At 40.8% G+C, this 27,580-nt stretch overlaps 2 protein-coding genes and 1 long non-coding RNA gene across 8 annotated transcripts in view; 1 reads left to right on the forward strand and 2 right to left on the reverse strand.

Moving 5' to 3' along the window:
- The window catches only part of LOC140529952 (guanylate-binding protein 3-like), a 36,837-nt gene extending 9,755 nt beyond the window's left edge, over positions 1-27,082 (forward strand). Inside the window, exons 3-12 of the mRNA XM_072649002.1 lie at positions 1,734-1,949; positions 6,465-6,592; positions 13,273-13,382; positions 15,862-16,055; positions 18,332-18,577; positions 20,845-21,125; positions 21,938-22,150; positions 22,647-22,749; positions 23,611-23,804; positions 26,216-27,082. Coding sequence (XP_072505103.1) covers positions 1,734-1,949; positions 6,465-6,592; positions 13,273-13,382; positions 15,862-16,055; positions 18,332-18,577; positions 20,845-21,125; positions 21,938-22,150; positions 22,647-22,749; positions 23,611-23,804; positions 26,216-26,449 — 1,919 coding nt within the window. The 3' untranslated portion in view covers positions 26,450-27,082. The remainder of the gene's footprint in view (positions 1-1,733; positions 1,950-6,464; positions 6,593-13,272; positions 13,383-15,861; positions 16,056-18,331; positions 18,578-20,844; positions 21,126-21,937; positions 22,151-22,646; positions 22,750-23,610; positions 23,805-26,215) is intronic.
- The window catches only part of LOC140529956 (guanylate-binding protein 7-like), a 433,747-nt gene that overhangs the window by 286,980 nt on the left and 119,187 nt on the right, over positions 1-27,580 (reverse strand). The gene's annotated exons all lie outside the window — the stretch shown is intronic.
- Positions 1,586-5,895, reverse strand: LOC140529953 (uncharacterized). Its single transcript, XR_011975745.1, has 3 exons — positions 5,725-5,895; positions 3,439-3,561; positions 1,586-1,795 (listed from the first exon to the last, which is right to left on the reverse strand). It is a non-coding gene; the product is annotated as an uncharacterized lncRNA (long non-coding RNA).

Here is a 27,580-nt window from a genome sequence, read left to right on the forward strand (position 1 = left end):
TGTGTCTGACAGGACAGAAGCCCAGCTCCTCCTGACTTCGGGTTCAGTCCCATATCCCAACTTGCCCCATGGCCTCTAGAAGTCCCATGTTAGGGGATTCCATCTCTTGTCATTTTTCCTTATCTTCTTCTGACCGGGAATATCCAGTTGCTGGCTATTTTGAATCCAAGAGAAATGGGGAAAGTCTCCTTGCAGTGCTCTATATTATCCAATGGGAATGATATCTTATGAGGTCAGAGTTGATACCAGGAGCAGCCTGCTCTCCACGTATGACACAGTGAAGCCTGCCTTGGCCCAAACTCTGGGATGTTCCCAGGAGTAAATATGCCCAGTCTATCTATATTAGACGAGAAACTCAGGGAAAACAATTGTCACCAAGCAGAAATAATCTCTGGTGACACTGAGAAATAACGAGGGTGATTGTTCACACTTCTGACTTCATTCCCTGGATCCCAAAAAGGCAACTGAAATTATTTGTGGCTCAACCACTTCTGTAACGGTTGGGTTCAACTAGGGCTCAGAGCTTCAGGGAGGCGTGAGGCTCTCCCACTCCAGAGCTGTCACCTGGAGGGAATCAAGGTGGCCAGAATCTCAGGCATTGTCGGAGCAGCCAGAGGGGATGGTTCTAGATTCCTTTAAGGAGGTCAGAATTTGGGATCCTTGTTCCCTATCTGGAAAGGGGCTGTCTTCCAACAATGACTTTTGTTTGTCCGGACCTAAGGTTTCATTGGTGTAATAATGTCCTAGGGATGAAACTCCTTCTACCAGTGTAGGCCTACAACTCTTCTGCAATCTATAATTTTTGAAACATCCACCAGCCGTTGGCAGATTAAGGAATTTTCCTAGGGTCACAAATTCAGGTTGTGTCAGAGGCAGTATTGAATCTATGTCCTCTTGACTCCCAAACAAACTCTCTATCCACTCTTCCACGATGCCAATGATTAAGGACAGTGCAATGCCACAGTCAAATCAAAGAGCTCCCTGGTGTCCACAAATTCAGTGCAAAATGCAGGAAGCAGGAAACAGCAATTGAAGCAGTAATGAGAAATTTCAAGGTGGGGTGGGGGAAGGGAGGGATGGACAGAAATCACCTAAAAGTCACTCAGGCACTACTAAGAAGGACTGGCACCAGAGATTAATAAAAAACACTATTTATCTCAAAGTATTTGCACCAGACGGTGCCCCATATTATCTCTCCCTTACACCAATGCACGGCCATGGCAGCTGTGGACCTGGACCTACATAATGCAAAGAGATATGATTTTTATATGAGGTAGAACCTTGCAGGGTGGGACTTTCAAGCCTGGGAATGTTTTCCCTCGGTGACAGCCCTAGGGATCAAGAATGAACTGACAGGACATCTGCTCAAGGCAGCTCAGGGGTGCAGTGGATAGAGAGCTGGGCCAGGAGTCAGGAAACCTGTGTTTAAACCCCAGAAACTGCCCCACTTTCCTCATCTGTAAGAATGGGGATGGTAATTGTACATAACTCCCAGACTTACCATAAGGCAATATTTGTAAAGTGCTGTTTAACTCTTAAGACACTACCCAAAGGTAATTATCATCATTGACATTACTATTATCAGTATTATCTGCCATTGGCAGTTCTGCGTTCCTAGAAACAGAAATCCTCAAGCACAGGGGATCCTCCCTTCTGCTGTTACAAATATCTGACTCACCTTGGCAGTCTCATTTGAAGATTATGTGAATTCTGCTTCTCAATTTCTGTCCAAGGGGCTCCTCTTCATTTGCAGGTGACCATGGCATCAGCAGTGCCCATGGAGGCCCCCATATGCCTGGTAGAAAACAGTAATGGAGAGCTGATGGTAAACCAGCAAGCCCTACAGATTCTTACTTCCATTACCAAGCCAGTGGTGGTGGTAGCTATAGTTGGCCTGTACCGTACTGGAAAATCCTACCTGATGAACAGGCTGGCAGGAAAGAACAAAGGTAAGTGTAGTTCTGGACCCCTGGAGTCTAAATTTGGGGGAAATTGTGCCACAGGATTAGAGTTGCTACAAGAAATGTCTAAGAATTAATGAAGGCTTAAAAGTTGGCCTCTGGTTTACTGTTGCCTTCCAGTTGGTCAACAAGCATTTATTAAGTGCCTACTGTATGCTAGAAACTCTCCTAAGTGCTGAGGAGACAAAGAAAGGAAAATTCAATCCCTGCTCTCAAGGAGCACACAGTCTCAAGGGGGAGAGAACATGCAAATAACTGTGTGCAAATGAGATCTATACAAGATACATTGGAGGTAATCATTAGAGAAAAGCCACTAGCACTAAAGGGAGCTAGAAAAGTTTCTCACTTAACTTTATCTGAGAATTGAAGGAAGACAGACAAACCAAAAGGCAGAGATGAGAGGGGAGCATCCCAAGCAGGAGAGATTGAGTCAGGTGATGGAGCGTTCATCACAGACTTAGATCATAGGCTGTAATACTTGTGAATTAAATTACCCCACAACAAATATCTGCATGACATGAAGAGCCAAATGTTGTAGTGTTAAAAGTGTTTGCATTTCTTTAAAAATGGAAACACGTCCTGTCCCTGGTTGCTGTCTCCTGGCTGCTTGTCTCCTAATGGCTGTCTATCTTACCTACTGCTAGCCTGAGTCTGCTCAGGATTATCGCCTCTACATTATGTTTGTCTGAGAATGCAGCTGTCAGTTATTTCTGTGATTAATCAGAGCAGCCACATCACACGATCAAAACATTTTCAGCATACTGATGGTTCTCATGGGATCAAGACAGAGCTGGAAGGGACATAGAGGACATTTAATTCAACCCCTCCTTTTTATGATTGAGGAAACTGAGCCCCACAGAGGCCTACTTATTGTCTAGTGTCACACAGGGAGTAAACAAGAGAGGCAAGATTTGAACCCAGGTCAGTGCTCCAGTAAGGGCTTTCTGCACTATATGACATTGTGGCTTATGTTCTGAAATGTATTTAGAACTTGCTTAGTTTGTTGCTATATTCACACTGAGCCCTGGAGAGTATCAACATGTTTACCTTTGGAATCTTCCCATCTCCTCTTTCTTCCCCTGGTGAAGGAATGAATTTATTCAGCAGTACATGCCATCTACTGCTCTAAATACTGACAGTGCCATTAGGAAATCAGTATAGCCCCTGTTCTCAAGAAACTCATTATAATGAGGAGAAAATACACAGAAGGGTTCAGCTTGAAGTCCTGGAAAAGCCCACTGATACTAGGAGTTCAGCAGGAAACCAGATAGTAACATATCTCCTCTACTGTCTCTTCTCTTGACTAAAACCACACCTGCAAAGGATTGTTTTGGGGGTCCTCACTTACTGCTGTGGCTACTGAACAAATAGAGGCCTGACTTAATGTCCCCCTGGACCACAGCTGCCTGAAATGGGCTGGATTCAGGACTGCCAGTCAGGGTGAAGGGGATACTGGTTTCAGGCCTCTGAGACTTACCTGTTGCCAAAAAGTGAGCCAATAAGTCATCTTATTGATGTTGGGCAGCTGTTGGTGGTGGCAGGGACAGATTCCCCTGTCTCACAGGTACTGTTTTCTAGGACAGTGGTTGCAGTGGCCAGGCTAGAAGCAAGGCAGATGGTCAGGCTTAGAGATTAAGGGTGCTCCTCTTCTTAGGGGTTTTGGAAGGAGGTATCTGAGCTATCTCTTCAAGGTCTGAAGGGAGGGGATGATCAAGATGGGGGCAATGATTTGATCCTCCTGCTGTATGTTGATTTTAACTCAGAATGCCTAACAAATACACTGAGGCTGAATTTCCAATCCTATTGGGCCAGTTGGTCAGCAATTTTGTTCATAGCAGGAAGGATGGAGGGCCTCTTCTCCACAGGGTAAGAGTTGCATTCCTAGATTTTGGATTTGTGGGCCAGACTGACAGGAGAGCTGATGGTCTGAGGCACACTGTTCCCTGTACATGCCTCCTGGGCCTGGCAGTTGGTTAGCAATTGTGGTGATGGTTGCTAGGACAACATGTCCCTTCATTTCATCATGAAGCAGGACAAAGTCCCAGAGTTCCAGGAACTTACATTTAAAATAAGACATATACAGGTAACCCTTGATCCAGGGAGACAATTCTGGGCCTAAACTGGCTGTTTTGGAACTCTGCAAAAACTTATTAAACATTCTCATTTACTTTGGTTGAATGGCTCCTCACTTTTATGTGTTTTTATATTTTGCATCATAATTTTTTCCAAGACAAGGGAGCTGTCAACAGTTGTGAATATGTAACCTTCTGGCCACTATTAATTCTTTTATGATGCAAGTTTTTAAAATGTTTAAATCATTGATCTATTTGGTAACATATTGTCTATAATAGGCTACAATATGTCTCCATTTCTTGCTGAATCAGTATCCCTCTCTGGTGAAACTCTATTTCTACCAAGGCTCCCCATCGAAAGAGAAAGCACTCAGGGTAACTGGATGGTCAAGGAGGACTCCCTATTGAGGGAGCCCCATCAGTGACTGTCACAACATCTCAAGTCAGGCTACCTTTCTTTAGCACTAAACATCTTCAGTTCAAGAAGGGTCTCAACTTACCACTTCATCAACCTAGATAGCAAGAAGATAATCATTACCAGGGTTCTCCCAGGCTAACCTTCTATAAGCCTCCACAAACCACCCCCAAATACAAATGCATAGTCCCAGGAAATTATGGCAGGGTGTCATCAGTCACATCAGCCTGCTTTCTTGTTCCTGGATTTCTCTCTGGTAATCTGACAAAGATCCCTGTTGTCAGAAAACTTTCAGAGAACCCCAGATGCATTGTTTTCTTTCCAGAAAACTCTCCCTGTACCTCACAACCTTCTAAAATGTCTCATGGTGTATATAAAGACCTTTCAGGGATGCTTCCACTTAGCAACTACACATTCCCACATCAAAATCCTTTATCAGAATTCAAACCTACAATAGCTGGGTACCTCTCCTGTTCACACTAAAGTCTAACAAAGAACTGTACAAGGCTCCTCTAGGCTCACCCCTGCTTTGCTACAGGCAAAGGTCAGGATAAACTTGGCCACCCAATGACAACAGAAAATAGAGACCTCAAACAATATCAATATTTTAAAACGATACAAATAATAGTAATAAAATAAATACCAACAAACCAATACCTACCAAAAAATAAATGACAGAAAACAGTAAAAAGAAAGATAATTCCCCTCAAGGGGAAAGCCTTTGGGGTTATAAAGGAGTCAATTAGAAGTTCCCTCTTCTGCAGGCTTGTGGTTTATGTGCATTCTGGACAAGCCCTCAAAGTGGATAGAATACCGGACCTCAAGTCAAACCTAACCTCACTTGCAGATGTAGATACTGACTGAAACAACATGATCCTGGACAGCTCACTTGATCTTGGTTTGTCTCATTTTCCTCAACTGTAAAATGAATATAACAAGAGCATCTACGCTGTAGGGTTGTTGTCAAAATCAAATGAGGTATTTGTGAATTCCTTAGCACAGTCCATGGTAAACTGTAGGCACTTAATAAATACCTGTTTCCTTTGCTTCCACCTCCCCATTAGAGAAAGATATTGTTATTTCAAGTAAGGACAGTTTTTCGGTAAGAATTTACTAAATCAGAGTGAAAGTGAAGCTGGCTTGATCGTAGAAAATCACCTCACTGCTATGTGTCTATGTGCTTGCGTGCATGCATGCATGTGTGAGTCGGTGTGTGTGTGTATGTGTGTGCACATGTGTGTATGTGTGTGTGTGCATGTGTGTGTGCGTAACTGACCTGTTGTTCCTTCAGAGTAGAGATTTTCCTTCTCGTGTAGATCAGCTTTTTCCCCGGCATTTCAGGTCTTAAGAAGTTTCCTGGGGGCTGTGTGAGGGAGGGGCACACAGAGATTCAGTGACTTGCCCAGGGTCCCACAGCTGTCCTGTGTCCTTCCTTGTTCTCTACCAACACTCCCATGATTCTCTCCTCTGGACTGCTCTTCCTTATCTAAGCTCAGGTTTCTGGAGTTGGCCTAAACTTTTTGCAGCCTTGGGTGTGGTTGATAGTGTTAAGAAAGGTGATGTCTCCAGGCACATCTGAAGCTGTGACCCATCTTGTTTGCCACCTTTACCACAAATTTTACCCCATAACTCTAATCTCACAGTGCTCTTGGTGAACTGAATGCATGCATTCCTCTGTCCCAAGCTGCTGATGCTGAATGATGTGGGACTGGAAATCAGGAAGACCTGCTCACTGACTATGTGAGCCAGGCCTCCCTCATTTACCTCCCTCAATCTCAGTTGCCTCCTCTGTGAAATGGAGATAAAAGAAACACCTAGTTGACAGCATTACTGTGAAGATAGAAGGAGAAAACACAAACAAAATGTGCTAGATAAATGCTAACTTTAATCCTTGTTCCTATTCTTTCCCCAGAGAAGAGCTTCCCATCCTCTCCCTTTAGGACCAAGGAGTTTGGCTGTTGCACCCCTGGGTTTCCTGCCTCCACTGGGCCCTCATGTCTCACCCTTCCCTTGCAGGCTTCTCCCTTGGCTCCACTGTGCAGTCTCACACAAAGGGCATCTGGATGTGGTGTGTCTCTCACCCTAGCAAACTTGACCACATCTTAATTCTGCTTGATACTGAGGGCCTTGGAGATGTGGAAAAGGTAAATGAATCAGTGACATTCTGCTCACTCAATTTCTCTCCCTAGCTCTGCCTGATCTAAGAAGGAATGACCTCTTATACCTGGCAGGCCTGTGTGGGGGTACAACAAACTATGGCCAAGGGATGCTTGTGCAGTGTATCTGTAGGGTGATCAAGCTGGATGGGCCCTGGGATGCTGCCATCATGTTGAATAAGTAGGCCATGCCATGTAAACATAAAGGATCCATCACAGGGTGCTATTACTCTCCTTGTATCAAGGATTTCTCAAAAGTTCCAGCTGAAGAATAAGATAGACCAAAAGAGGAAGTGACCAAAACCCTAGGATGAGATTAGCGCTGACCTCACGTCAGACTGACTCTCTGGGAATCCCATTTCTTTCAGATGGTTCTCATTTCTTTAAAAGGCCTCTGAAAACGTATTTCTGAACTTGTTCCTCCAGGCTATAAATTCACCAGTGAATAAAAAAGACCAGTCTACCTAGTAGCTGGGCTCAGGAGACAAAAATATCAAAGTCACCCATTCCCCACCTTCAGAGAGCAGCCAGGGGACATAGTGGCCAGAGTGCTGGGCTTGGGGTCAGAAGGATCTGACATTGAATTCTACCTCAGAGAGTCATGCGCTGTGTGACCCTGGGAAAGTCACTTGAACCCTCTCTAACTCAGTTTCCCCATTTGTAAAATAAGTACAATTATAGCACCTACATCCTAAACTTATTGTTTAGCTCAAATGAGATAATCTGTGCAAAATCCTTTGCAAAGCTTATAATGAAATGCAAAACAATGCACAGCTGTCAGGTATTGGCAGGCTGTATATAAAAGCCAGGGAAACTGATCATCCCACAATGCATCCTATAACATCTGATTAGTGGTTGCTTTATTTCAAGTAGAAATTCTTGTTCTTTAGGGTTTTTGCACCTGCTCAGGGCCTACACTAGTTCTGTGAGTGTTAAAGGGCTGAAATTACTGGCTAGAGTATAGGCGCCTGAATAGAGCCATCTCTATATGGGACTATGCTGGCCTGCTGAAGCCCCATATTCTTTAGCATTAGATTTCTTCCCAAGTTTGCCTTATCCCTATCAAGGTACACATTCATGAATAAAATCTCAAGGAGAAATTATAAAATCTTAAGGGCAAAGGTCCTATTGTCCTCCCCAAGAAGGCTATGATCATGCCAAGTCAATTAAAAGATATAAGTAGCTAGTATGTGTCAGGCACCATGCTAAGAGCTGAGGATACAAAACAAGAAAAGGAAAGAAAAAGGAGCTTAGAAACTAATGGAAGAAAACAAAAGGAAGCTGAAAATGGGAAAGGGGGAACGGAGAAATCCTGTGCAGTGGCATGATATTGTATGGAATCAATGCATGCAAAGTTGTGATCTGAGCCCCCTCTAAAAGAAGGATTTTGGAGGCATTTACTGCTGTACCCTGCAGCCTACCAGTCAGGGGAGAGAGGCAATTGAGGGAGCTGAAAAGGTGCTGAGAATCAAAATTTCAGTCAAATAGCATGGTGATGAGATTTCAGGTCATCAACTCATCCTGGGGGAGGCATGACTGGCATGACGGTCCCTGCAGTCCAAAGCACTGATGGAAAATGGAGAGACAAATTACCAAGATTCTTTCCCTCAGCAATGAAAAAAATGCTTTTAGAAAATTAAAATAAAATCCCCTCAGCATCCTAAGACTGCTTTCATGTCAGTTGTGCTTGGAAACTTTTTGCCCATCACTATTTCTCCTTATATCCCTAACCTGTCAAGAAGATTTCTCCATGTTTCCAAAGTTCAAGGGTGATGAAATGAATTTGTACCACGCAAAGTTCTTTATCTAATAAAATTCACATCCTAAAAACAGATAGAACAATGAGCCTTCCCACCCTATATCTCTTATGTCACATTGCCTGTCATGGATCTAAAATACATGGAAATTAGGGGAAAAAATGAACATTATAGATATGCACCATCATGGGACCTTTCCCATACAAAAATAGAAGCAAGGTAGCCCTCTTTCAGTGGTGGTACGTATCTTGAGTGCTGCCAGGCAATCCTTGTTGCTATAAAACTTTCCCTGCCCATCTGGGAGCTTCAAACCCCAACACACACACACACACACACACACACACACACACACACACACACACACACAACACACACAGAGTAATCTATAACCCAAGTAACTATTCGAGTTCATTTCAGATGCTTTTATACCACCTTCACCTCTCCCCAGTAGCTGATCTGGAATTTCAGGCTACAATGCTATTCAGATAGGAAAGACCTAACATGTTCACAGACACATATGTAGAGGACAGTAAATTAAACACAAAGTGATTTAACTGGTGAGCTTGGGAAAACATGAAAAACCCTCTTGAAGGAGCTGGCACATAGGCTCTGCCTTGAAGGAAGGTAAGGGATCAAAGTGGCCCAAATGGGAGAAAGAGAAAGAGAGAGAGACAGAGAGAGAGAGAGAGAGAGAGAGAGAGAGAGAGAGAGAGAGAGAGAATGCCAGTCTTCAAGGCATGGCAAACGGTCTGTGACAAAGCATGAAATACTGAACATAAAATAGGCCACACTGGAGAAGAGGAATTTGTATTTTATCCTGTTGATAATGGGCAGTCACTAAAATTTCTTTGAGCACAGGAGTGACATGTTTTGACCTACACTTTAACATAAAGTTTGTCTCTTTTCACCCACTATTGGGCAGAATTCAGCACTGTAAGTTATGAGGCCCAACCCTTCAAATGGCCATAGAATTCTTGAACTAGAACTGGAAAGGACCTCACAGGGATATAAACTAATCACTTCTTTCTACAGAAAAAGGACAGGAGAGTGTGAAATGCATATAATGTTTGACCTAAAGCCTTTTACAGTCTATTAATCACAGTTCCTACAAGTACTTCTTGCTTACTTGTGTCCCGGTCTGGAGATATCCTGTTCAGATATAGGCTAGGTCCATCCTGGAACTATGAGGAGACAATGGTGGGGATTTTAATGTCATACTCTACTATGGAGTGCCCAACCTTTCCTTTCTTCCTCTCTTTGCCTAGAGAGAACTCTGGGTGTCTTCATTCTTTTGCAACATGAGGTTGAGATCAATTTTTCTCCTCTAGGCCTTAAAATTTGTATAATTGATCAAGTTAAGATGAATGAATGATAAAGGTGAGACAGTTCCTGCTCCCCAGGATGTCCCTTTCCAATGGATGAAACAACATAGAGGAGACTTCAGCTCCAAGTCAGGTAGAGATGCCTCAGGGTCCTCTTTTATGGTGCAGAAGTAATGCAGTTGGCAATGCCTTTTTTTCTTGTCATTTCCACTAATAAGATCACATCAGTTTTGGCTACTGAGCTCCTTGAGAATGCCAAGAATTTGGGTAAAAAAACATTTTTTCCTTAATCTTCTACAGTTGTGGGTTTAGTACCAAAAGATGCATTTACAGGGAGGTACCTCTATTGAGGTATGATGGGAGGTGGAGTTGGGCTATGAGTAGAATTGGGGATTTGTCCTTTCCAGACCTCTTAGATCTGTTTGTTTATAGGTAGAAGTTGGTGATAGTGGTAGCAAAGAAGGCAAATCCTTTATCTGAATATGATTTCTTACCTCAGCATGATCTTTCCCCAAATAATAGTTCTGGGGTCCAGCATGAAAAGTGGTTGGATTATTGAGGTGGCACTGTTATTCCAAGAGGCAGAGCAACCTTGGGTTCAGAGCCCCAGGTTGTCTATCTCCAAGTATTAGGGGAGTTGGGTATGAGTTGGTGGTGAGAGTTTTATTGCCTGATACAAGCTACTTCCTGACTCTCCCTTGGGTAACTTGCTTGCTTAGTGAAACTGAATGACCACGTATGATTTATACCAGGAACTCAAGGCTGGTTCAATATAACAAAAATTATCAGCATAACTGACCATCTCAATAACAAAACCAACAGAAATCATATCATCGTCTCAATAAATGCAAAAAAAAAGTCATTGCCAAAATACATCTGTTCCTATTAAAAACCCTAGAGAGCATAGGAATATATGGACCTTATCTTAAAGAAGATAAGTAGTTTCTATCTAAAACCATCAATAAATGCTATCTGAAATGGGAATAAGGTAGAAGCCTTCCCAATACAGTTAGAGTTAAAGCAAACATGCCTATTATCACCATTATCCAATATTGTACTTGAAATGCTAGCTATAGCAAGAAGAAGAAAAAAAGAAATTGACAGAATTAGAATAGGCAAATGAGAAGAGTAAAGTCCCATTCTTTGCAGATGATATGACAGTATACTCAGAGAATCAACTAAAAACTAGTTGAAATAATTAACAACTTTACGAAAGTTGAAGGATATAAAAACAAACCCACATAAATGAATGGCATTTCTATATATAAACAACAAAGCCCAGAAGCAAGAGATAGAGAAATTTCATTTCAAAAACTGTGGACAAAACAAAATACATAACTCCACTTGCCAAGACAATCCCAGGAACTATAAGAACACAATTACAAAACACTTTTCATACAAATAAAGTTAGATCTAAACAAATGGGAAATTAGTCATTGTTCATGAGCCAATATAATTTTTAAAAACTTACCTAAATTAATCCATTTATTCAGTGCCATACCAATCCAGCTACCAAAAAGTTATTTTGTAGAGCTAGAAAAATTAATAACAAAATTCATCTGGAAGAATGGAAGGTCAAGAGTATTAAGGAAGTCAATGAAAGAAAATGTGAAAGAAGATGGTTTGGCCTTACCAGACCTCATATGTATTATAAAGTAGTAATTATCAAAACAATCTGGTACTGGCTGAGATATAGAGTGGAGGATAAGTGGAATACATCAGGTATACAATATATTGTAGTAAATGACCATGGTAATCTAGGATATGATAAAACCAAAAATCCAAGCTTTGATGTCAAAAAGTCATTATTTTGACAAAAACTGGATCGAGGGGAACTAGAAAACAGTATGGCAGAAACTGAGTATACACTAACTCATACTGAATGCCAAGATAAGGTCAAAGTTGGTACATGATTTACATAAAATATGATATCATAAGCAAATTGGGAGATCATGGAATAGTTTGCCTGTCAGATGTATGGTTAAAGTAAGAATTTAAGACCAAACAAGATAAAGAAAGCCTCACAGAAGGTAAAATAGGTAATTTTGATTATACAAAATTAAAAAGTTTTGCATAAACAAAACCAATGCAACCAAAATGAGAAAGAAAGCAGAAAATTGGGGGGAAATTTGCAGCAAGTATCTCAAAGGATATGAACAGGCAGTTTTCATACAAAAAGATTAAAACTATCTGTAGTCATTTGAAAAAAATTTCTAAATCAGTATTGGTTAGTGAAATACAAATTATAGCTCTGAGATACCACCTAACACCAATAAGATTGGCTAATATGACAAAAAAAGGAAAATGATAAGTGTTGGAAAGAATGTGGGACAATTGGAACACTAAGGCACTGTTGGTGGAATTGTGAAGTGATCCAATCATTCTGGAAAGCAATTAGGAACTATGCCCAATGGACAGTTGTACTGTTCATATGAGGTCTGTATCCCAAAGAGATCGTAAGAAAGGGAAAAGGACCTAAATATACAAAAATATCTATAGCAGTTCATTTTGTGGAAATTGGAAATTGAGAGGCTGCCTATCAATGGGGAATGGCTGAACAAGTTGTAGTATAAGGTTGTGATGGAATATTATTGCACTATAAGAAATGATGAGCAGGCTTATTTCTGATAAACCTGGAGAAAATTACATGAACTGATACAAAGGGAAACGAACAGAACCAGGAGTACAGTGTGCACAGTAAAATCAATATTGTATGATGAATAACTGCTAATGAAATGGCAGTCCTCAGCAATACAATTATCTAAGACAATCCCAAAGGACTCGTGATGAAATATGGTACCTGCCTGCAGAGAAAGAACTGATTTGAATATAGACTGAAGCAAAGTATTTTTTCTTTTCTTTCTTTCTTTCTTTCTTTCTTTCTTTCTTTCTTTCTTTCTTTCTTTCTTTCTTTCTTTCTTTCTTTCTTTCTTTCTTTCTTTCTTTCTTTCTTTCTTTCTTTCTTTCTTCCTTCCTTCCTTCCTTCCTTCCTTCCTTCCCTTCTCCCTTTAATTCTATTTTTCATTCAAATTTGCTTGTACAAAATGACTAAAATGGAAATATTTTACATGATTGCATACTATATCAGATTGCTTACCATCACAGGAAAGGGGATGTGGGGGAGGAAGAAATAGGATTTGGAACCCAAAACTTAAAAAAAAAATATTTAACATGTAATTGAGGAAAAAATAAAATGTTATTTTTTTAAAAGAGAAATTGAATGCAAAAATAGGCTAAAGTCTTGCCAGGCATGATCTTTCTCTAATTGGTTGGATTAGAAAGTCTACCGAATAAAATATAGACTGCCTGACAGGTAGAAAGATTTGACAGACAGACAGATAGATGGTAGATAGATAGATAGATAGATAGATAGATAGATAGATAGATAGATAGATAGATAGATAATCTTTTAGGTATAGATTCCAGGTAATAACTTAGACTACAATCTCTAGCCCCAACGCAAAGGCATCAAACCTTTAACAGATGAATGTTTCCTGATTCCAGTGGAACTGATCATTGACTCTAAGGTTATACTGTGTCATGGATGAAGGACTGAACAATAGGTTCACTGACATGATGTATTCTGTAGGGTGACTGCAAGAATGACTCCTGGATCTTTGCCTTGGCCATCCTGCTCAGCAGCACTTTTGTCTACAACAGCATGAACACCATCGACCACCAGGCCTTGGAACAGATGCAGTATCCTTTCAGATCTTCACAAAATTCATGATATCTTCAATGATAATGTTCTCTCACTAGGATAGATGATAAACTATCCACACTTTAGGAATTGTCATCATGAGTTACTTTGTCTAGAAATATTTTTCACTAGGTGGCCAACCTTTTCAAGTCAGTGTCCCCAAATCAGACTGACTAGTCCATATATGACAGCCTGGCACCAGGTCCACAAATGAAGCCTTGAGTAGAACTTGGTTGAGCTTGACATTGGAAATCAATATTCCACTTCCATGCTCAAGAATTCTGAAATTTCTCAACCATTCCATCTTTCCCTCTGCCTTATCACTGCCAAGCCTCTTCTCCCCTCTTCCTCATCTTACATAATTCATTTGTCTTCCTCTATAGCTCATCCTTCACCTCTGTCTCACATGAAGTGATGACCCCTCTCCTTCCCAAAGCAAACTCCTTGCAAGTTCCCTTGATTGCATCTCATTCCATTTTTTTCTAACAGATTTTTCCTTTCTATCATCCTTGCCCTTTCACTAATCTTTCACTAATCTATAGGTTGCATCCCTGTAACCTATAAAATCAACTGTCTCTTCCATCGTTAAAAAAAACCCCTCATTCAATTCTATCTCAAAAAAAGCTACAATCGTATATCTCTTTTATAGTGAAACTGACTGAGGAAAATGTCTGGAATCAGTGCCTCTGCTTCCCTTCCTCTGACTCTCTTCTAACCCTTCTGCCATCTGAATTCTGACCTACTCATTAAACTGGACCTCCCCTATTCAAAGTTGACAATAAACTAAATTACTGGTGTTTTCTCAATCCTCATTCTTCTTGACTTCTCTGAAGGCTTTGCCATTGTGGATCAAGCTCTTCTCCTAGATACCCTCCCAAGATTTTCATGACATGATTTTGCCTCTTACTTGTCTGACCCTTAAGGCCCTTATGCTGGACTTTCATTCAGGTAATGGTCACTGACTTTTGGTGTCCTGAAAGATTCTTCCCCGAGTTGTCTTCTCTTCTTCCATTCTACTTCCTTGCTTGGTAATCTCATTGGATCCAATGGATTCAGTTACCATGTCTATGCTGATGATATTCAGATCCACTGATCCAGCCCTGAACCCTCTACTGAGCTTTAGGTTCACAGTTCTAGTAGCTTGTTGAATGACTTCTCTTACTTACGTCCAAAACAAAAAATATTTTCCTCAAAACCTTTCTCTCTTCACAACTTATTAATGTCATGAACACTTCCATCCCACCCCCCAAGTTCTCTAAGCTCCTGACCTAGGTGTCATCCTCAACTCTTCACTCTAATTCCCTGTATCCAATATGTTATCATGAGTTTTCATTTCTGTCTTTATGATATGTCTTTCATGTACCCCCTTCTTTCCTCAGATATGGTTACAATTCTGGTGCAGGTCCTTATCACCTCACACCTGGACTATTTCAATAGACTGCTGGTTGATCTCCTTGTCTCAAGTCTCTCTCCACTTCAGTTCCCTCCTTTATTCAGTTAGGAATGTAATTTTCATAATGCACAGATTTGACGATATCACTCCATCATCAACTTAATAAACTCTGGTGAATTCTATTGCCCCAAGGATCAAATAGAAAGCTTGCTTTTAAAGCCCTTACCAACTCACTCTTTCTTACATTTTCAGTCTTCTTACACACTTTCTCCTCATACTCTAGCATCAAATCATATTGGCCTTTTTGTCATTCCTCTTATTTGACATTTCATCTTTTCATTCAATGCCTTTTTACTGACTGTACTTCATACCTGAAATTTTCTCCCTTCTCCCTCCCAATTTCTATGTTCCCTTGTTTCCTCCAATATTCAATTGAAATCCTGACTTCAGCACTGGATCTTCCCCAAGCTTTACATACAACTGGCATTCCTCTGAATATCTCTGACATTTGTATAATGTGTATGAATATATGCATATACATGTGTATACACACATATGTATATATACATATGTGTATACACACACATATGTATATATACACACATACATATAAACATTGATATTAGTATAGGTATATATATGTATATACACACAGATATATTCTTATGTGTATATATGCATGTATATAGCCAGCATCAGTTGTTTGCATATCATCTCCCCCAGTAGAATTCGAGCCCCTTGAGAACACACATAGCACTTAGTACACTGTCTGATGCATAGTGAACATTTAATTAATGTTTCTTAACTAGTTGGTTCAGTACAAAAATTTGTATTCTAATATCATAGTCATCATGAATCATAATGAGACCTGGGGTCTCACCAAGTTGATTGAAGAAATGTCAAGTTGATCTCTGAAAAGCTTTTTCTTTCCCCTTTTATATATGTGATTAAAATTCCCTGAGTACAGAAGGGAAGGTGGAGGAGAGAATTTATAAAGCTCAATGCAGGGAAGGGAAGATCCCATGAGTAGAAATGGGAACTGATGAAGTTGGTGTATGTTTCCTTTTCCTTATCTACAATCGTAGATATGTGACTGAGCTGACAGAGCGAATCAAGGTCAACACCTCACCTAAAGATATTGGAGAAGACTCAGCAGAGTTTGTGGGCTTCTTCCCAGACTTTATATGGACTGTGAGGGATTTCACCCTGCAGCTTGAGCTAGATGGCCACCCAATCACCCCAGATGAGTACCTGGAGAATGCCTTGAAACTCAGTAAAAGTAATTTATTAAGAATCAAGATTGGGTATATGGGTGGCCCTGAGCACCAAGGGGGAATAGACACCAAATGGTTTTCAGTTTCTTTGGAGCTTAGCTATTTATTCCTGGGGTTTTCTTTTGAATTTCATGGACTATAGGAATGGAGGCTGAAAGCTATTAAAGCTCTCATGCCATTGTTGGGGGCAATTAATCTCTTTTTTTTAGCTCTAGAATTTCCATAATTTAGTGACCTCTTCTAAGGGCAGAAAGTTTCTGAGATAACTGATTTTTGCCAACTTCTGTGGTGGGTGTGTATCTTATGAACTTACAGAAGGAAGTAGATGTTTCTGTATGTCTTGCATTTGGTTTGTGAGCATGGGATTTCAATAAAAGGGAATGACTTGATTTTATGGGTTATTTCATTCAGTCCAGGGCACAGCCTGAGCAATTCTTCCTCTCTAGTAACAGCATAGACCTTGTTCATAATAAGAGATAGAGAGACATGCCTTTGAAAAAGCGTGTTGTACATCAAAATTGAAATGACATTTGGAGTTCAAATTAAACCACTGGTGCTTACTGTGCATGAAACGCTGGGCAATTTGGCATTTAATGTTCATGAATCTCAGTTTCCAAATCTGTAAAATGAAGAGCATAGACCCCAAGATCTCAAAAAACCTCTAGCTATAGATCCATTAGCTAATGAGAACAAAGGGTTTCTCCCCTTGAGAATTCTGGAGAAGTACTGGCTATGTCTCTCTCAAATATATCTTGCTTATCCTAAAGATTTCTAAGTGACCATCAGATGCTCCCATTCAGCTCTGTCATTGCTCCAGTAACGTTTCTTCTAACACTTCACAAAGGAATATAAACCTAACTGTACAAGTTTCTAATCACACACAATTTTCATCGTAGACTCTAATGCCTGCACAGAGGCAGGGATGCTGATCTCACTGGAAATATCTAAATAATGTTTGGCAATGAATTTCTTCAATTCCAGTCAAAAGGCATTCATTAAATATCTATTATACCCAAGGGACTATGCTAGGTGCTCAGCATATAGAGACAAACATGGCCACCCTCATAAAGGTTACATGCTAGGGAAGGAAAACATGTGAAAGTGAGAAAAAAAAATATATAGAATAAGTGTGGGGAACAAAAGAGGTAGAAAGGACTAAAGAACCATAGGAATCTTCAAAGACTCTTTGTAGGAGCTACTGTCTAAACAGATGGATACAGAGAGTTAAAGGTTGCAGGAGGAAAAGGGGACAGGGAGAAAAGTCCAGGCATTGGAACTCCCTGGTCAGAAATACACAAATGAGTGAAGGAATATCATATCCAGAGAACCAGGAGGCCAGTGTGACTGAAATAGAGAATGCAAAGAGAGTAATATGAATCCAATCTAGAAGGATTAGAACGAATTTGGGAAAGATTTAATAGCAAAGCCTCGAGTTTGTGTTTGGCTCCAGAGGCATTGAGGAAGCACTGTAGCTAGCTTCCTGAGCCACACAGTACCATAATCAGGCTTGTTCATCAGGTATATCCCTTTGGTAAAGTGTGTGCAATAAGTAGGAGAGGGGAGGAAGAGGAGGAAATAGAGGCTGGAAAACTAGTTAGGAGGCTACTGCAAGAGTGCAGGTGAGAGGTAATGAAGACCTGAGTTCAGGGGAATGTGAGATATAAGTGGATATAAGGCATGAATTCAAGAGATGTCCTGGGAGGATAATGCAACTAACTGTTTACAAAGGATATGGGTGAAAAAGAATTGGTGGAAATGACTTCTGAGATAGTTTCTTCTCAATGGCTAATTGTGTTTGTAGTGATAGGATTATCATTGACTTCACACAAGAACCATGCTCATTTACTAATCTGGGAGTCTCTCTTCTTCCTGACATTAGCCTTCAGCTCTTGAGGTTTTTTCTGTTTTAGGGAGCCACAATTCTCTATCTACATTATCTATAATTAGTCGACTAATTTGCCAAATTTTATGTAAACATAGCTCAACTATGAAACTGTGAGAGGTTCCATTCAGATCTGGGGCAAATCCATTTTCTCTGCATGCTTTCAGGTATCTCCTCTGAATATCACAATACATTATCCTTATAAGAAGTGAACTGTTGTTTGATTTCCAATAATCTTTCCCTAATCACCTCTAGTTTTAAAAATTCTGTGTCTGTCATTCTAATTTCAAATTGGATGCATGAAGACTTGAATACAGTAATTACCAGACTCAAGCATTTCATCACCCTTTTTTTCCCAGGCCTGTGCCTTACCATGATCTCTGTCTCCCTATCCCCCAGGCAAGAATCGCAAAGCTCAAGAGGCCAACAATACAAGAGAGTGCATCAGAAATTTCTTTGCCGAACGGAAGTGTTTTATATTTGACCGCCCAACAAATGATAAGTCACTCTTAGCCTATCTTGAAAATGCCCAAGAAAGCCAGCTGGAGCTTTCATTCCAGAAGCAGGCAGATAACTTCTGTTCTCACATCTTTTCCAGTGCAAAATCCAAGACCCTTAATGGGGGAATCATGGTCGATGGGAATCGTGAGTTTTCTTTGCTCTAGTGAATACTTGATTGGGATTGGATATGTGTCCTTTGTTTCTTTTTATGTGCACAGGTATTTTAAGATTTTTGAATTATCGTCCTTATGGACTTAGTTTTCGTTGTTCCTGTTTCCTGAACTTTATATTTAAAAATCCCTAGAAATATGCACTCTGAGTCAATATCATTGGTCTTTGATGGAGACTAAATTGAATTAGAGAGGTGCCACACGTGTAGAAAAAGGCAATTGCCTTAATTCTTCAAAAGTGGCATGAGTGGATTTAGTAAAATGTAAGTCCATGACTTTCACTTCTATTTTTGACAATATCCTACAGCACATTGTTAAGGGGATGGTTTGGTTACACTAAGAAAGGGAAGCAGTGGTCACTTAAATCCAGCAGATTAAGCAAATTTCCTTGTTTGATTCTGTAACCCTATTGACGAAAACAGTGTTAACTATTGTTAACTATATGTCGGAAAAATAGTGTCAACTTAGCAGAGTTAAATTTCATTCACCAGAATACTGAACAGTGCCTCATGCTATGATGATGAACAAAACAGAGATGTAAAATCTGTGGCAGTGTTATCAGATAGATTCAGAACCTATTAAATGATCAAACACCCAAAATAGCCCATAATTACTTGAGGTCAGGGGCATCTAGGTGGTGTAGTAGATAGAGCACCAGCCCTAAAGTCAGACAGACCTGAGTTCAACACTTGACACTTACTAGCTGTGTAACCCTGGGCAAGTCACTTAACCCCAAGTACTACCCTAATAGTAATAATAATAACTTGAGTTCAGATTGGTTGTGCTCATCCTTCGTTGCTGAAGACCATGCCATCAGAGAAATGATACGACTTGCACTTGACTTTGTTTTGAGTGAGGAAGGGCTGTGCAGGTCACCAGCCTCACCTCTGCTCCAGATCCATCTGAATCCAGTGACCAGATTTCCTCAGGATGACTGGACATGACCCAGGATGCACTGGGTGACTTTGGGCCCTTTATGAGGTCAAAAAAAAAAAGACATCAAGCTGGGTGGGAAACAGCAACAGTTACTATTGAGAATCACTCTCAAGCTAGGAGGGTCCAGGGGTGCCCTCAAGCAGGGCCCCAATTGAGTCCCAGTTTCAGAGTGCAGTAGGTTTAAGGTTTGGGGGAGAGGACAGGACAGGGGACAGGACGGAGGAGAGGAGACGAGAGGAGAGGGGAGGGGAGAAGAGGGAAAGGGAGGGAAGAGGAGAGGAAGGGAAATAGGAAAGGAGCCAGAAAAACCCAAATCAACTGCGAAACTTTTGGCCATTCAACTTTACCTTCCTTTAGAGAGGGGAAGGGGAGGGGAAGGCAGACAGGAGAGGAGGAGGTGAGTTGCCCAGCTGGCATTCAGCCAGCTGCATCTACTCACAGGATTGAATTCTAGTTGAAGGGAAGTCTATAATGCCATGCCTTGGGGTTTTTGAACATTCTTAATAATGTTGTCAAAGATAAAGCTGAGCGAAACAGAATGGTGATCCAATGTGCAGATGGCATAAAGCTCAGAAGAAAAGCTAATGCAGTGAATGAAAGAAATGAGATACAATGTTATCCTGATAGAATAAAACAATGACTCTAAATGAATGATAGAACTTGATAAGAATAAATGCAAAGTTCTTCATTTGGGTATAAAAATCAACTTAACTAGAGGAGAGGGGAGATAAAGAGAGAAAATAATTCTTGGGGAAAAGATGTAAAGAATTACATGATTAACAATTCAGTTAGGGAGAGTAACCTCAAATACAAAGTTAATTTGTTGCCAAGAATGAGCCAAATATTTGGATCCAGTTAGGCCACATCTGGTATTCTGTGTTCAGTTGTAGGCACCTCACTTTAGAAAAGACATAGATAAAGGCAAACATTTCCAGAACCAGACAGCTAAAATCTGTAAAAGGACTGAGGTTCACACAAGAACAAGCCCACGGGAGGAGGCTTAGATCCATTTCCCTTCACCCCAGAGGTCAAAATTAGAAGAAATGGGAAGAAGGTATAGTTAGGTGTGATAAATAATTGAAACTTCCTAACGATTTATGTAATTAAAAAGGAGAAGAGGCTGCCTGGAGTCATGATGCTCTCCCCTACAGTCTAAGTTATCTAGTTGTGATTGGAAGACACTTGCTAAGAATACTGTCAAAAAGATCCTCAGCCAGATCTGGGTTCTCCTAGATAATTAACACTTGGACCAAATTGAATGAAGGTTGCCCCTTGCCTGATCTTCCATTTCATCTTGTCTATCAGGGTTGGGAAAGCTGCTGGAGACCTATGTGAAGACAATCTCTAGTGGAGATATTCCCTGCCTGGAGAATGCAGTGTTGGCATTGGCTCAGACTGAGAATTCAGCTGCCGTGCAAAAAGCTACCAACCATTATGTAGAACAGATGACGCTAAGGGTGGACTTCCCCACAGAAACCCTCCAGGACCTGCTAAACTTGCATAGAGACTGTGAGAAAGAAGCCATCTCAGTTTTCATGAAGCATTCATTCAAGGACGACACATACAAATTCCAGGGGGAACTCATGGTATGTTCTTCCAGCTACTTGTCCTCCCTCTTAACTCTCTTTTGTGAGTGAAACCTGGAAACTGGTCAAAATCTTCTCACTTCTTTTACCTTTGGGTCTCTATCCCCATTTCATAAGAGAAGAACCTGTTTTCTCTAGAAAGCTAGAGGCATGAAGACCTAAATCTCACTTGTCATGAAAAGATTCTCCCTCCTTGTGACACGCTGACATCAGTGACTTCCTAGAAAGAAAAATACCACCCCCTCACATAACTGTTAAATAGATGGAGTCATGCTCCCTCAGATCATACTGCAGTTTTTCTCAGGCTCAGACATATTCATGTCTATACACCTTCCCACCAACACCCTTGGATTCCTTCTAGCACCATCTCCTGCCAGTCCAAATATGTGCTCAGCCTTCCATAGCCTGGTAGCACTCACTTGGCCCACACCAAAGGGAGAATCAATATTATAGGCTTTCAGGATCATTTGATGTAATTACCTCATTTAGAGAGTGAGGATTTTGGGCCCCAAAGAGGATAGGTGACTTGTCCAGGCTGACCTAAATAAAGAGTAGTAGATGTAAAACCAGAGCCGAAATATCTCTGCTCCCAAGCCAGAATTTTAAGTTGTATTCTACCACACTGTACATTTTTGCAGAAAACCAAAAGCAGGTAGCCCTTCTCTCAACAGTTTCTTTACAATCTCATTTCCTCCACAGTAAAAGGGCCCTTTGGTAGCCTCTGAAGCATCATGATAACCATTATCTGTTGTTATTGTTACTGTTGCATTTCTCCTTTTCCCTGATTGTCTTTCTCTCCATCTCACTGGCAGCAAACCTTAGAATCCAAGAAGGATGATTTCATACACCAAAATGAGGAAGAATCAATCAAATACTGTCAAACTAAGCTTGAGCTCCTCTCGCAGACATTAATGGAAGCCACTTCTCAAGGAATCTTCTCTGTGCCAGGGGGTTTACAACTATATAGGAAAGAAAGAGAAAAAATTTTGAACAATTATCATCAAGTTCCCAAGAAAGGGATAAAGGTGAGGAAAGACCTGGAGGCTGGCAGTGGTGAAACTGCAAAGTGGGCTCCATTGATGGCACTGGGTATGTGAGCATTGACTTTCTCCAACCAAAACCACTGAGGAGGAGAATGTCTAGACACTGTTGGCTTTTTAGTTGACATCTCAGTTGAAAATCCTTGACAGAAATCTTTTCTTCCTGCCTGGAGAACATGCTGTGGAATTTAGGTAGCTGGGCATATGAGGGTCATAAAGGGCCAGATCTAATGCAGGCTGGTATAGTACCTCAGGTTCAAACTTGGAATGAAAAGAGATGCTCGTAGCTGTACATCCTTGTGCATCAGCCTTTTGGTGCTCCCTGACAAGCAGTCACATCAATGGCCTCTGTGTTTAATCTCATGTCCCAAAAATGTTGTCAATATCTTTTAAATATTTCTCCTACCACAGAGGATTTACCCTTCTTAGCCTCTAACTCAGTCTGGGGAAAATTATGTGTCTGTCTTATGTGTTTGTCCAGGCAGATGAGGTCCTCCAAAGGTTTCTACAGTCACTGGCAATGACAGAAGAAGCCATCCTGCAGACAGATCGAGCTCTTACTGAACAAGAGAAGGCCTTGGAAGGTACAAGGAGCTGGGGTGTGATGGTTTAGTCATGGAGGGGATTTGATGGGTTTAAAACAAAATTCTCCCTAAGGGCCTCAGTGTAACAAGAAGATTTTCCTAAAATATTGGGTATTCCTCCTTCTCTACCATTCCAGACCTTGCTGAGTTTGTAAAGAGAAACTGTGACCACAACCAGCAGGTCAGAGAAGCTGCTCCCCTGGACTTCCTCAACTCTGTTTCTCTTGGTCTAATCAAGGAAAAAGAAATTTAGGAATTCCCAGTCTCTTTCTCATAGTCAGTGGGTTCTTAGTTCAGACATCCGATGACTTCCCTATTACCTCTAGGATCATATATAAACTCCCCCATTCAACATTTAGAGTCATTCATAAATTGATCCTTTCCTATCTTTACTGCTTCTTATACCTTACTGCCCTCTACGCATGCTGTTTCAGCCACACTGATTACTTGCCCTTCCTCAGACACAAGCCATATCTTATGTCCAGGCCTTTCCCCTAACTGTCTGATTCCATCAATGCTCTGTCCCCTACTTCCTACTGATGCTAAAATCCCACTTTCTTCAAAATGCCTTTCCTGTCCCTCCATCTTTTAATGCTGCTTTCCTCATTCCTATTGCATCCCATTAACTTTCTATAGGCCTTGGATCTGAATACCAAGGTCAATGTTGTTTCTTTCCTTAGAATGACAGTTCCTTGAGGGGAGAAATTGTTTTTACACTCTTTTCTTTTTTGGTCTCTCAACTGCTTAGCACACTGCTTGGCTCCTAGTAAGCACTTAATAAATGCTTGTTCACTAACTGACAAGAGATGAAAAGTAGCCTCACCTGATTTAATCTATTATGTTTTCTGTTCAATCAAACAGTTGAACAGATGGAAAGAAAAGCAGCTGAAAAGGAAAAGAAGAGTTTGGAACAACAACAAATGGAAATGCAACAGAAGATGGAAGCTCAGCAGAGAAGTTATGAAGAAAACTTGAAACAACTGAAAGAGAAGATGGAGGAAGATAGGATCCAGATCCTGAGAGAACAGGAAACTATTTTGGATCATAAGCTAAAGGTACGAGGAGATTGGGATTAGTGGCTGTGCTTAGGAAGAAACATCACCACCATGGCAGGAAAAGGATGGGCAGATGCACAGGGATGGAAATTTGCCTTCATGTGAGTTAACATGGTGCAGAGCAAAGGACCCTGGACTTTTCCTCAGAAGATCTAGGTTTGAGTCTTTTCCTCCTCCTCCTTGATGTTCTCACCTTTAATACAGGGTCAATCACATCTGTCTCACTGAGTTCACAGAATTGTTGTGTGGATCAAATGATTTTTGCGTCACTCATAGTGCATCCCCCCACAATGAGCTGCCCAAGCGAGTCTATTCCAAGTTCAAGTTATTCTACAGATCCTCACCCTATAAGATTCAAAGTTCACAAGCCCTGACTATGTTTTTCTAGTGAACCAGAAGACACACATAGTTCAAAACAAAGACCTAATGCCCAGTAGCTTTTCTACTGTATCCCTTTTATACAAGACAAACAACTTAATATACAATTGTCAGTCTAAAGGACATTCCTCAGTGGTTTTTCTCTCATAGGATATCCTTGAGATCTGAGCCTCTGAGCCTCAGTTGGAATGGTTCTTTTCTCTCAAGAAGGAGATTCCAGAACCTAGAAACCAAGCTCTTTGCAATCAAGATCCAGGGCCTTCCCAACCAACTTGTACATTCAGACTTAAGTCTATTTTTGAATTCTAATTCCTATTCAGCAATCTCTGGCATCATCTCTGCCAGGATCCTGTCTTTCTTGAGGTCAGTAAGTTCTGGCTTCCATTGCTAAACTTGTCATAGATAGCATCTGATAAGGGATACCTCTTCTAAAAATTGTAGATGACTAAGTTCAAGGCCGCGCAGTGTGTTGATCCCCAAATCCTTGTCTCTTTCCTACAAATGTAAGAGGGAGTGAGCTGGCCCTGTGACCTCACTGGTAGAAGTAACCTCAGTGAAAATATTTCCTCCACCATACAATCAGCACCACCCTGTAGGGATTGTCCTAGAAAATCCCTGGGGGCCCTAAGAAAACTAAATGGGTCACGCAGTCAGGATGTATCAGAGGTAGGACTTGCATTCAGGTCTTCCTGACTCTAAGGTCATGCTGTCTCATACAAATGAGGGGAAGCCAAGAAAGATACAAGAGCAAATGTGAGCCTGGGGACAAGACCATAGGTTCTACACCAGTCACATTCCTGGCCTTTTGGACATAATTTTGGTAGGACATAGCTTCCATAGCATCTTTTTTTTAAAAAAGACTTAAAAATCACAAAGTACTATGATCCTTTCATGACCTTTAATTAGTCATTCCAACTCCATAGTACATAGTAGGAAATCCCAAAGGGATTAATACTGGATTGGATCTGTCTCCCCTCCATCTGCTTCTAACTGAACCCTCCTAATTCTCATCAAAGCCTCTTTGTCCTCAACACAGACCCTAAAAAATTTCAAACTGTTTGTGGAGACATTTGTAATCATAAGAAGCATGGACAATCCAAGTTAATTCCAGAGTTTCCTGTGGCTTGGGGGCTGCTATCATGATACCAAGTATTCCAAGTTGAGTCAATTGTACCCTCCTACCTCAGTCCACAACTGCTGGGTTCCAGAGCAAGAGTATATCCAATGACTAACCAGGTTCCCTTAAGATCATTTTCAATTCGTCCCTACTCAAGTTCCTACCCATGGGATAGCTTAGGCCCTGCCTAAGCTCCTGGAATTTTGCCCAAGCCATACCAGGCTAGTAATGGGGACAACAGATACTGATTCACATTTGTTTCAGTGTTGATCAGAGGGTCAAGTCAGTTTGAAGTTGATATAGGCCCACCCTGAGTCACTCTATATAGCATTTATGACCTTTTTAAAAAAAAAAAATGAAAACATGTGGACACCTGGGCTACATGATTATGAATTGAGAACATTGCTGGAGAGACTAGCATTTTACATACCATGTTGAGGTTTATAAAGCAAACATTATGTCATTTTTATCCTCACAACAGTTTGGGGAGTTAGGTGTTATTGTGGGTTAAGGAATATGACTCCAGTCACAGCCAGTGAGTGTCAGAGGCAGGATTCAAACTCAGGTCTTCCTGACTCCAAGTCCAGCACTGTACGACCCACCTCAACCCCTTTAAAACCGTGATTCCAGCCCAATTAGCCTTGTGTTCAGCTGTTACAGATTTCACCATTGACCTTGAAGTCTCACTTCTTGTCTCCAGCAGTAATGAGTCATTACAGAGAAGGCCTAAACTCTCGATCATTTTTCTCACTGCCCTGGAATGTCCCCTGAAGAGAAATCCTCTGTGCCTTTTTCCCCTCTTCTAATCTACTTAAGACTCACACCTTATGCAGAAGAAATGCAAAGAGTTGCCTGGTTCTTGGTGGAGTGGAAACTAACCAAAGTGCAATGCTGATGTGCTTTTGTCTTCTCTTAGGAACGTCAGAAACTGATAGAGGAAGAATTTTATGAGAAAGCGGAAAAGATGGAAAGAGTGATAGAGGACCTGCAAGAAAAGGTTAAGAATACTAAGAGTAAAAGATTCTCCTTGTTGCCTGTACTAGCCGAAGTTGCTGGCTTTGGACTGATGAGCAAGTTACGCGGTGCAAAAAAACTCTTTGGCGCAGGGTTATCCATAGCAGGTGCCGCATTAGGCAAATTAATGGAATAACCACATGGGTTTCGTTTCTCAAAAAAAGTTAGAGAACATGTTATAAAACATGACACTGAGACCTACTTACATATATGTTTGAATGTGTGAGTGTTTGTATGTTTCCTGCTTCTAATTCACCCAAGTATTAAAAAGTAAAGTTGATGCTCACCAGACAGGATAAAAAACATTGGGGGAAATTCACATGAAGACCATCCATTTCCTCAGTGTTGGTGAGATGAGGCTTCATTCCACTGAGTGAAAGACTTCTTTTCTTTAATGCAAATGTTATAGAATACAGAATGTTTGATGTTACCCCCTTCCTTTTGATGACTCAGAACATTCAGGGCTAGGATCCTGGACAGTCATGAAATCTAACTACTTTATTTTACACATGGATATTTGGTGGTTCAGTGGGTGGGGCAAGAACTCAGGAAGACCTAAGTTCAAATTTGACATCACTCACTTACAAACTGTAGGACCCTAAGAAAATCTCTGAATCTTTCTGTGTCTCAGTTTCCTCATCCATGAAATGGGGATGATAAGAGCACCTATTTGACATGCTTGGTGTGAGGATCAAATGAATAAAACCCTTTGGAAATCTCAAAATGCTGTGTAGTTGTTACTATTATGAACACTGAGGCATAGAGACACACAGATAGAGGGATTTGCTGAAAGTCACACAGAAAATAGGACTTGAACTGGCATCTTAATTCTAAATATGTTCTGACAACTATGCCAGATAAGTCCCTTAACCTCTGTTCAGAGATGACAACATGTAAATTTTTCCTTGTGCTTCTTATGATTTTTAGACTCTTAAGTGGAATAGTTCCTGATTTCAGAACCCCAAATTATACTCCGAAGTAAAAATATTCATATATGAGCAATAGAAAGTGTTTTGAGTTTATAGCCAGAAGACCCGAGCTCAATTGCCAATTGATACTGTCTATGTGACCTTGGATAAATCACTTAACCATCCCCAGCCTCAGTTTCCTGCTCTGTAAAATAAGGAGACTGAGGTAGATGATCTTTTGGGTCCCTTCCAGCTCTAAATCCTATTTCTTTTGGGTGGGTATTAGTCAAGAGTCCCAGAATCCTCTCTTTACTATTGTTCAGAAAGTGTCCAAAATATTATATTTCCTAGTCTCTCTT

Source organism: Notamacropus eugenii, chromosome 2, assembly GCF_028372415.1.
Source record: "Notamacropus eugenii isolate mMacEug1 chromosome 2, mMacEug1.pri_v2, whole genome shotgun sequence".
Taxonomy (NCBI): Eukaryota; Metazoa; Chordata; class Mammalia; order Diprotodontia; family Macropodidae; genus Notamacropus; species Notamacropus eugenii.